This window comes from Tachypleus tridentatus, chromosome 5 (assembly GCF_004210375.1).
Source record: "Tachypleus tridentatus isolate NWPU-2018 chromosome 5, ASM421037v1, whole genome shotgun sequence".
Taxonomy (NCBI): Eukaryota; Metazoa; Arthropoda; class Merostomata; order Xiphosura; family Limulidae; genus Tachypleus; species Tachypleus tridentatus.
In genome coordinates, this window is record NC_134829.1 from 44275285 (window position 1) to 44287681 (window position 12397).

Consider the following 12397-nt stretch of genomic DNA (forward strand, 5'->3'; position numbering starts at 1 on the left):
GCACGTGATACTGAGAAATCATGTACAATCAAAACAGAGATAAATCCTAGCAATCTGAGCACGTGATAATTAGAACTCATGTAAAATCAAAACAGAGATGAACCCTAGCAATCTCAGCGCGTGATAATGAGAAATCATGTAGAATCAAAACAGAGATGAAAACTAGCAATTTGAGCACGTGATAATGAGAAATCATGTAAAATCAAAACAGAGATGAACCCTAGCAATCTGAGCACGTGATAATGAGAAATCATGTAAAATCAAAACAGAGATGAACCCTAGCAATCTGAGCACGTGATAATGAGAAATCGTGCAGAATCAAAACAGAGATGAACCCTAGCAATCTGAGCACGTGATAATGAGAAATCATGCAGAATTAAAACACAGATGAACACTAGCAATCTCAGCGCGTGATAATGAGAAATCATGTAGAATCAAAACAGAGATGAACACTAGCAATTTGAGCACGTGATAATGAGAAATCATGTAAAATCAAAACAGAGATGAACCCTAGCAATCTGAGCACGTGATAATGAGAAATCATGTAAAATCAAAACAGAGATGAACCCTAGCAATCTGAGCACGTGATAATGAGAAATCATGCAGAATCAAAACAGAGATGAACACTAGCAATCTGAGCACGTGATGATGAGAAATCATGTACAATCAAAACAGAGATGAACCCTAGCAATCTGAGCACGTGATGATGAGAAATCATGTAAAATCAAAACAGAGATGAACCCTAGCAATCTGAGCGCGTGATACTGAGATATCATGTAGAATCAAAACAGAGATGAACCCTAGCAATCTGAGCGCGTGATACTGAGAAATCATGTACAAGCAAAACAGAGATAAATCCTAGCAATCTGAGCACGTGATAATGAGAAATCATGTACAATCAAAACAGAGATGAACCCTAGCAATCTGAGCGCGTGATACTGAGAAATCATGTACAATCAAAACACAGATGAATTCTAGCAATACGATCGCATTTAGTTAGTAGTCTCTCATTTCTTGAGGGGTGGATCAGGAATGTTCACCCAGTTCCCTCCTGAAGAATGGAGAATTATTTTGTGATAACGTTTGTGTTGTCTTGTTTGTTACTCTCTGATTCCAAAACCACGGACATTCAGACAAACAAATTAAATACAGTTTCACATGATAAAATGCAATTTTGCCTTTCACATTTCCTCTTCTAAAGCGCCCCCAGTGGCACAGCGGTACGTCTACGGACTTACGACGCTAGAAATCGAGTTTCGATACCGTTTGTTGTCAGAACTCAGCTAGCCCCTTGTGGTTTTGTGTTTAATTACAAACAAACAATTAATTAAATTAAATGCATGCACGATTGTAAACTAAGCAAATTAACGTGTTGATTTACAATAAAGTTCATAAAACATATTAGTTAGTGTGAATGCCTTTTGTTGAAATACGCCCCCCAGTGGCTCAGCAGTATGTCTGCGGACTTACAACGCTAAAAACCAGGTTTTGATAACTGTGGTGGCAGAGCACAGATAGCTCATTTTGTAGCTTTGTGCTTAATTCAAAAACAACAAACAACAACTTGTTGACATATATATATATATATATATATATATCATGACAATTGAAAACTGTTACCAGTTTAATCCTTTTAGCATATCACACATAAAAATATTTTTTTTTAAATAAAAATAGAAATAAACTCACTTTATATAAGAAAAATTTAACTTAAATAAGACAGACACGAAACAATAGGCGAATGTTTGTTTCAACTGGTTACAAAATGCCTGTTCTCTGTGCCTGGAATGGGATGATATGCTATAACAGAGCTTTAAAAATGTTAAGTCTATCACACTCGTCATGAGAAAGTACGTTTTGCTTAGAATGTTCCGCCACATTTTCCAATTATCAATTCACCAACTAAACTTTATAACTTGCCCAGATTTGGGAACATTAACATTAAATTTACCTATAACAGGGCTCGTTTGTATTTGTTGACAAAATGTCTCCACTTTCAGAATAAGACGGTTGAGAATTACAGCTGTGCATCTCAGAAAACTGTTGTACATCCAGGTGGCTACAGCTGCTAACCAGGTTTATCGATTTACTTTTGCAACATTGTTCTGGTAAAGAAAACAATGACATTTTTCTTTGCCCTGAGACCGATGTTTGAAAGGACCTTCCCGGGAGGAATACGCCATTTTTTCTTCTCCTCTCTCGAGATGACTGTCGATGTCTCTCTGGACTCGATGGCACAGAACTAGGATTTGCTGTAACGGAAACGTGAAGTCCAGTAGGCGAAATTGTGGACACTGATGATACACGTGGAATCTGTTGGAGATTAGTTAAGAACTACTCAATATTGTAACAACATAAATAAAAAGTACAAAAATCACACCACCACCAATCAGAGACATTTCTGAATTACGTTTCTTATAACTGCTCTGACAATAAATCGTATGTCGAGTTAGGGTTACAACAAAACTACAAACGTAAGCCTTGAGAAAATATACAATACCCAATTCAAATAATCCAAGCGCCAACTAATTAAATTTTAAACAGAATGTAAAAGTTAGCTGCATTTATAAAGCTTAATAACTAAAACAAGGACATAAAAAGGTGAGATTTTTATCAGGTGATGTGAGTGCTGTTTGACTGCACATCTCCATATATATATTAATGAAATTAAAATCAAGCTATTATAGAGTATGTTCCATCTATCAGACAATATCGAGACGTTGATGTTCAACTAGTGAGCAGCTATTTAAAATCAGTTAAGAGTTAGGAGTTCAGTGCTTACAGCCACAACGTTTCAACTCCTGCTGTATTTCACTGTCTGCAGGCAGTCGTGGGAACGTACAGACACAGCTTTAAAGTAGAAATAATATAATCCTAAAAATTCCGCAAAGTAAAACTCCCAGTCTCCAACATATTATTAACAAAATACTTTTAACCATAACTTGAAACCCCACCTTAGTAGTTCGTAAATTTCGAACCTCCGCCATTTTGCTTAAAAATCTGTTCAAGAATAACTTGAGCAAGCTGAGACTAAGCATATGGTAGAAAAGCCTTTTTTAAAGTTATTTACTTATAAGCTAAGCCTGTTAACTTGATAAGCTCAGTAACTAGCGACCTCTACGTTTTCCGCGTGGTAGTATTCTTAATTTAAAATTTACAATTTTAAACAATTCCATCCTTATTGTGAAAAAAAAAGGTAGCAAAATATTTTTATATGCCAGTCGTTAAATAACTTTAAGTTTATTTATGAATTATCCATAAAACAATTATTATTCCTGAAATTATTATAAATAATAATTTAAAAAATAAATATCTCAACGACATTGTGTTATTAATTACTGCGCTAATTCTGAACTGGGAATAACTTAATTAAAATTGATAGATACATTTGATTAATCTAATTTACATAAATACATAAAAGTTATTGTTATTTGATGATATAAACAGTGATTAGATCAATACTATACATCCATCGTTTGGCTACTTGACGAACGTTAGTACTGGGCGGATAGAATGATGTATCGACACTTCATATGGCACATATGGTGTGGTTGACATGTTATTACACAATACATGCTTTCACATGCTCCCCAATGGCTCAGCGGAGTGTATGCGGACTTAAAACCGGGTTTCGATACCCGTGGAGGGCTGAGCACAGAGAGCCCATTGTGTAGCTTTGTGCTTAATTCAAAACAATAACTTGTTTTCACTCTTTATTTATTTGAGTTTAAAGCAGATAGGTTTTCTCTACGTCAGAGAAGTTGCAATTTTTAAGTAATAGTTTTTATAGAAGAATATTTAAAAGCTCGTATTGTGCCAACCGTTAAAACTATAATTTCTTATTTACAGTTTTGATATTCTACTCTTTTTGTTTCACAAATGTACAATTTACGATCCACGTATAAAGTCAGAGGGTTTCATGTTTATTTACAATACTCACAGGACAATCCTCATGGATCAGGTTTCCAGTTTCAGTAGACTGTTCAGAACTAATGTATAACAGACCATTATCTTCTTTCTTCAGTGAAACTGTTTCACCTATATAAAATTATTATAACCAATTAAAATATAGATCAAACTAAGAATTTGTCTAGAATATTATATAGTTAATTTAGCTAGGAATATGAAAAACCATAAAACAAAACCTTGTAATGATGTGTTGGTTTATCAATTGAGTTTCCTCACGGTTACACACATTTTTTAATGTCGATCCACTTATTTTCTTTCTTATGTATTGTACTTAAGTACTATCCCTAGGTTATATCTAGACAAATTAGTCGTCTTTCCATTTGTCAGTGGTCAGATGGCTTTATTTTCTGACTTTGTAAAACTTGTTCATACTAAGTGTCTAATATCTAACAACGTGTCTTCTCTACTACAACACGTACAATCTTCTACAACGTATCTTTTCTCCTGTAACATGTTTAATCTTTTACAACATGAATAATATTCTATAACATATTTCTCTCCTACAAGATATGTGATTTTCTATAACTTGACTTCACTCCAACGTGTTTTCTCTCCTACAACATTTTTATTCTTCTATTATGTGGCTAGTCACGAGCACGTGCTTTAACTTCTGTAACATGTCTTCTCTTTTACATCGTGTCTAGTCTTCTGTAACATGTCTTCTCTTTTACATCGTGTCTAGTCTTCTGTAACATGTCTTCTCTTTTACATCGTGTCTAGTCTTCTGTAACATGTCTTCTCTTCTAGAACGTGTCTAGTCTTCTGTAACATGTCTTTTCTTCTACCACTTCCCTAATCTTCTGTAACATGTCTTCTCCTCTACAACGTGTATAGTCTTTCGACTACACTGTGTTTCTTTCACAAAGTTATAAGTACAGCATACTAAGCCTATATATTGTATACAAATTCGACTTAAGATGCTTGTTTTGATTTAACGATCTGCGCTCTATTCGACGTGATCAATAAACCCCCAGGTTGTAATGTAGACGAAGCAGCTCAGTAGTAACAGATATAGTAGAAACAAAACTATTAGCTTAAGTATATTTATAATCAAAACTCAATACGCTTATTTGTTTGTTGTTAAGCTCAAAGCTACGCTATGGACTATTTATGCGTTGCCTACCACGGATATCGATAATTCGACATTTTTAGCATTGTAAGTTCTCGGATTAACCGCTGAACTACTGGGAAATTTAATAATCAATGAGTGGTAGAAATATGTACTTATTAAAGTCTTAAAATAAATATTAATCTGAAGTTGAATTTTTATTTTCTGTTTAGATTGCGTGGAAGTAAATGTAATAACTTTGTTTATAATTTTCTAAAACAGTGAAAAAATACACTGAAATAAAGATATTTCATACTATTAAGTTCGTTCACTTCTGTCGCCCCTCCGCTAGTACAGCGGTAAATCTATGGACTTACAACGCTAAAATCAGGGGTTCGATTCTCCTCGATGGGCTCAGCAGAGAGCCCGATCTGGCTTTGCTATAAGAAAACACAAACACGTCCGTCATATAAAATAATACCTTCTCTGTAACTGAATATATGTGTGATTTTAATTTGTGAAAAAATACATGGTAATAGTTTGTTTGACTTTCGATTGTTTGTTTTTGAATTTCACACAAAGCTACTTGAGGACTATCTGTGCTAGCCGTCCCTAATTTAGCAGTGTAAGACTAGAGGGAAGGTAGCTAGTCATCACCACCCACCGCCAACTCTTGGGCTACTCTTTTACCAACGAATAGTGGGACTGACTGTCACATTATGACGCCCCCACGGCTGAAAGGGCGAGCATGTTTGGCGCGACGGTTATGCGAACCCGCGACTCTCAGATTACGAGTCGCACGCCTTAACACGCTTGGCCATGAGGGGCCTTTGACTTTGGAATTAACATTCGGCCAGCATTTGACATTACTATTTATCTGAGACATCAGATGTGAACCTAATATGACATAAATGTCAAAGGTGAAATGTGTCTAGCCCTCAACTAAACTATCTATTACACGCAAGAAATATAATTAATTAATTGTTTTTTCTTGTTTTACAGAAACTATTTAGAGACAGATTATTAGGTAAATGATGGTTTGTTAAGCGTAAAGAAAAGCCACATATTTGTGTTATGTTAGGGTATGAGATAATGGAGAAAACGAAGGATGAAGATGACCTGACAAAACATTTCTATTTACAAGGTTCGAACGTGGGAATGCACGTATTCCATCTTCAGAGAAATCTGAAAAACAGTATTACAAAATATTTTTTAAGTGCAATTATTGTGTCATAAACGACCAGTTTATTTATGTATTGAGTGAAGTGGTGAACCGAATTAAAAAAAAAACACAAAACAGATTATGCGCTACCAATGTATCATGATTACAAGTTTCATGAGACAATTATAACTCTCTGTAATAAACAGTTCAGTAAGACGTTAACTGTGTGGCGGTATTTAGATATGAATAAACTTTCTTTAATGTAGAATTCAATGTCTGGATATCTTGTAGTAACGATAGAGAAATCATTATGTTAAATATTATGATCCTTGGTTTCAACACATGCAATAGAAATGAATGAATGGTTAGGTTTAAGTAATAAGTAGTTGGTTCTGTCTGATACGCCCACGTGCTCACAGCTTCTAGTTTAGTTTTCAAGTGGCGTTTTATTTTCCCAACGTACGTGATCTTACAATCGTTGCAGGTATACATGAGACACAAATGTATTCCAACCACCAGCTACTGTTTAGCGTCTCTGAAGAGGTGGGAACCCAGGATCGTAAAGGTAAATGGCAAAACCCGCAATATAAGCAAGAATGGTCTCAATCTGGAATAGCATACTTCAAGTACTAGGAGAAAATAACGCATATTATTGCTACATCACACGAGACAAGTCACCGAACACAGTGTCTACTGTTTTCTGTGCGATCGGTATATTGAAATAGACGCTGAGAAACCGTACACTGTATGGTTTATGGAAAGCTGCAGGGAAGAGTGATGAATATTGGACACGAAAATTTTCAGTGAAAACTCTCCAATAAACACTGCGATTGTTGGATACAGTACGAAGACGTAGACTGTAAAGAAGTGAAAAGGCTTCAAAATATCAAAAAAACTTTTCACAACATGTTAGAAAGAAATAAGAAAGTTTAACAATGAACGTTGTTTTCTTATGTTAACCTTAAAGCACAGTAAAACCTCTTATGATAATTTTAATTATAACCACCCTTAATCCAATACTTTGGAATGAAAACTTAACGTTTTAATAACAGAGGTGTGTTGTTTATTCAGAAGCAACGGGCCATTAAATCTATAAAGCACAGTTTTTTCAGACGCTATTTACACAAAACAAACTACAGATATTAATATATCAATAACATAAACACTTTCTTGTCAACTATCAACTAAGTAACAAAAACTCATTCAAGATACGGAACAAAACACGTGTTGTCTATTAGTTCGAGTGCCAGAAAGAAAGATGAACATGACTTATACTTGTTTGGACCACCATACGGTTTCGTGGTTGTTAAAATACCTTTTACACTGATAACAAATTCGTGGTTGTAATTGAACTTTTACGACGTATTTCTGATAATTTCTCAGTAAATGGAAGACTTAGCAACAGGTGGCGCAACGAGTGGTAAATAAATTTTAACTGTGTGTGTTTGTGTGTGTTTTTCTTATAGCAAAGCCACAAAGGGCTATCTGCTCAGCCCACCGAGGGGAATCGAACCCCTGATTTTAGCGTTGTAAAATTTTTAACTGAAAATACTTATCTCTGGTTCTTTATAGTTTCATGTTTACCATAATAACTCAGCAACAGGTAGTTTAATTAGAGGTAAGTAAACTTGAACTGACACAACGTATTTCTCATTCTTTATAATTTCAAATTTGCCACAAGATCTTAGCAACATGTAGCTCTACTTGAATTGTCACGCCTAATTTCTGATTTCTTATCTAACCTATATAAAAGATAGTGTGTGTCACGTCACATTTGATTTTTCGAAATAGGAGGAGTCATAAATACCAAAACATATTTATCGAGATAAAATATTTAGACTATTGTCTAACTTGACCTTTACGATTTTGGGTTTGTTTGTTTTTGAATTTTCGCGCAAAGCTAGTCGAGTGCTATCTGCGTTAGCCGTCCCTAATTTAGCAGTGTAAGACTAAAGGGAAGGCAGCTAGTCATCATCAACTCTTGGGCTACTCTTTTAGCCACGAATAGTGGGATTGATCGTCACGGCCCCCCACGGATGAAAGGTCGAACATGTTTGGTGTGACCGGGATTCAAACACGCGACCCTCAGATTACGAGTCGAACGCCTTAACCCACCTGGCCATACAATTCTGGGTAAAATCAAGTTAGTAAAAGTAATAATTACATTCCAGTCAGTTAATAACATACCAATTACTTCTCATGTGAATCTCAATGAACAAGATAACCTTAGGCAGATAAATTTAAATTGAATAATAATTATCAAAGCAAATTAAAAACTATTTTAAATTACGTGTATTTATTGGCTGTCATCACACGTAAGAATTTTCCAGTCGCATTTTTGTTTTATAGATAGTCATTGTTGAAAGCTTATTCTATTACAGCTTAGCATATATGGTTTACCTTCTTCAGATGACTTGTCAACGTTCACGACTTGAGATTGTCTTTTCAGAACTGATAACTTCTGTTGCAAATCTTTAAGCTAAAAGATATTTTATTTATTATTAAGTACTTAGATCTGCCATAAAATTAAATACGTTTTTTTTACAAAAATGTATTTTTTATTGTAGAAGCTTTTGTTAACCGAAATAAATTATCAAACCAAATCGAGTGTTATGACTTATCAGAGTGTGAAACAAAAATGTTCATTTGTTACACTTAAAACTAAGTTACAGCTCCACTAAAAGTACGAGAAATTGATTGGACATATTTAGGGAATTAAGATTTTATAGTACGGTTCAGTAGGACGACAAAAAAAAAAAAAAAAGATAATTGTTGAATACTTCACATTGAATTAAGATTTCGGTAATTGTACTTACGTTGGTGTATAATTTCAGATTTCTTATTGAAATCAACAATACTGAAGAGCTAATTAACAATAACGAGTTATCTTTTGTTAGATGTATTCACATATTTCGTAAGTTACGTTGTAAATTCACTACGTTCTTTTAGTCCTACTATTGTTACATACAACTCACGATGCAGTCACAATAAAACTGAACGCCACTTAAAATAGAAGTCTATATTGAAAATGTATTTTATATTAAATGAAGCTTGTAGAATGTGTCAAAGTTCAACCAAATGTATATAGAATTTCAAACCACGGTCTAAAATTAAGGAACGTCTAATACATATTGGGGAAGTAAACAACATTTTCAACACTTGCACCTTTAGGGACAACCAATTACTCTAACTAGGATAGAGCTGCGTAGAGTCTACAGAAAGAAATAAGTGACTCAAACAAATGCATCCTCGACGGAAAAGTTCCAAATTTATACGTGTATGTGTGCGTGTGGGTAAGATTTTCTACTAAAAGTGGATTATTATCAAATATAGTTTGTCTTGTTTTGTCTATGGGACAATTTCTGTATTATAAATAAAACTCTTCTATTTCTTGATTTTAACAGTTATTAGTCGTATTAGTTTTCGTGATAAAATCATGTAAACTGCAGATTTTCCCCTAATGTTTCGCCAGGTTTCGTTGTTTTAACATTATTAGGACTTTTTAACCATTCTTTAGCCTTGCTAATAAACCATGGACTATTTTAAACGTATTGTTGGTTTTAATTAGAACAAACCTTAAGAAGAGCTCGCTCGTGAGCTGCTTTTCTTTGCTTTCTCACGCTTCTATTAACAGTCTTGTCACTGGCAAGTTTCAGAACAGCCATGGTAATATTATTTTGGATCTCACATTCCAATTCTAATTTTGTTAGCTCCTCTTCCTGAAGGTTGGAAAAGTAATATAATGTTAACATAAAAGTAATTCCCAGTTATTAATAAATGATAGTTTTTAACTTAGTACACAAATAGCTGATGATTTGTAACTTAGTACACAAATAGCTGATGATTTTTAACTTGGTACACAAATAGCTGATGATTTTTAACTTAGTACACAAATAGCTGATGATTTTTAACTTGGTACACAAATAGCTGATGATTTTTAACTTAGTACACAAATAGCTGATGATTTGTAACTTAGTACACAAATAGCTGATGATTTGTAACTTAGTACACAAATAGCTGATGATTTGTAACTTAGTACACAAATAGCTCTCTTGCTGGAAGGTTCTTTTAAACTGTTTAGCGAAAATAATTGAACATCTAATTTGCATAAAGAGAATTAATTATTTTCTTTCCTTTTTAAGGTTCCTACACGCTTGAACAGTGGTACACTACCGTATATTGGTGTAGGCCAACGTAACAAATGATGTTAACTAATATAAAACAAATTAACTTCGCGACAGCGAACATGGCAACTAGTTCGGAACTATGTTGCATTTATAAACTGTCACGGAATATGCTCGAAGCCTTAACGTCATATTCGTTGAGTTTTATACATGTTCTAAGCCTAACTTTTGGAATCTTCTGATCTTAGCTTCATTGCGACTAAAGTTCGCGGCTTTCTCTAGCTAACAATTAAATTACAACGTTAAGAATATACAGTAAAACAATATAATTTAAGAAATATTCTAACAACATTGTCATTTATTTTATTTCAAAGTAGAGTTTTTATATAAAATGCTACCATAGTTTATAAATAAGCAACATCATCAATGCGTCTGTCGAGTATTATTATAAAAACTACAAACTATTTCGGGTATCGGATATTGAATACACACTATTCATCAGGAAAATAGTTTGAATAGCAGTCAAATAAAAATGTTTTTAGATCATAGTTCTGATGGAGCTCAAAGGTCGACGAGTTCAAGTGTTTTTATTTACATTATTGTGAGAAATTATAGTACTAAAATATGTGATTGTTCATTTCTACCACACAACGAATCTTCTTGATGTCGATTTTAAGTACTTAAGTTATCTTTAGTTTTATTCAAAATATCCCTCCACACAACATTTCTTTTATAAATCTAGAGTTATGAACATGATTATTAATATTTTCAACAGATATATATTTTTATTCGAGACGTGTAAATTATAAACAGGAAGTGACAGGAGTTACAGTCAGAATTTTACATTACTTGTAATATACTGTTGTTCCAAAAATACCTTTACTTAAAATAGTCTTCAATAAATCATAAAAACATTACTAACGACTCCTTCTTGCAAAATATATATTTATATATACATTTTGTTGTTATTGTTAAAGTTAAACTATTTCTGTAACTGAAAAAGTAAGAAAGAAAATTTTGGCAAACTCACGTTATTTGCACGAAAGTTTTCAATCAACCTATTGTTTAAAGCAAACGATGTTCTTATACGTCTTTTAAAAGTAGGTGGCGCTTCCCTGCCTGTCAGTGGAAAATCAGGTGGAACCTCACCAGTCATTTCCTTTACGAAGGGAATAAAATTATGAAATTCAAGTTTAAAAAGAATAACGTTTTTACTATATTGTGCTTTCGGTTTGAAATAAAATATATAAATTTCATCAAATATAATGATTCTAAACAATACCATTTTAGTCTACTTTTAGACAATAATTAATATATGCAAACAAACAAAAATGGAAATTTTAAAGAAGAGCCTATTATCAAATAAATACAACTATTAATATTTATAAACAAAGAAACATACAGTCTTCAATAAATCATAATAAAACATACATACAGCCTTCGATAAACTAGTATAAATGAATTTTAATCCAATGACTAAGAAATGCATTCAAACCAGCTACAAAAATCTTTATAGGTATATGTGGCATAAATAATTTAATACTCAGGTTTTATGAGATATTTTGTCATTTACTGATAAATCCCTAAATTACAGACACGAAAATCTGTGTTTTCTTATAACAAAGTCAGATTGGCATATCTGCTATGTCCACCGAAAGGATTTGAACCCCTGATTATACCATTGTAAATACAAAGGCTTGTCGATGTTTGGGGAAAATTCTCGTTTCCATTGGCACATTAACTAAATATTATTTTCCATAACTTTAGCTGTGATTTTATCTTCTGCTAGGCCTTTTCCATTTTTCATACAGTTTTTAAGTTTAAAAAATAATATTTATTGGTTAGTATTGTATACAGTGAATTTAAAGGCATGTTAGTTTTGTACCAAGTTTCATTTAACTAATACGTACTAACACTGTTTCAGCTGTATTTGCTAACACGTTCATTTATAATATTTATACAAAATTCACTAACTGAACTTACATATAATTTGGATTGTTGAGTAAACTTAGCAAACCTATTATTTACTGTAATATTTTCTCATTTTTCATCACATTATGAATGATTACCTCACATCGTATTTATTATGTATCA

At 33.2% G+C, this 12397-nt stretch overlaps 1 protein-coding gene across 16 annotated transcripts in view; it reads right to left on the bottom strand.

The window, feature by feature from the left end:
• The window catches only part of LOC143251040 (uncharacterized), a 40102-nt gene that overhangs the window by 10327 nt on the left and 17378 nt on the right, over positions 1–12397 (bottom strand). For 15 of the 16 annotated variants that reach the window (XM_076502341.1, XM_076502349.1, XM_076502336.1 and 12 more), the window contains 5 exons: positions 11334–11462; positions 9755–9898; positions 8580–8658; positions 3941–4038; positions 1952–2313 (listed from right to left, as the gene is read on the bottom strand). In XM_076502341.1, coding sequence (XP_076358456.1) covers positions 1952–2313; positions 3941–4038; positions 8580–8658; positions 9755–9898; positions 11334–11462 — 812 coding nt within the window. The remainder of the gene's footprint in view (positions 1–1951; positions 2314–3940; positions 4039–8579; positions 8659–9754; positions 9899–11333; positions 11463–12397) is intronic. The other variant, XM_076502350.1, reaches the window with a different exon arrangement.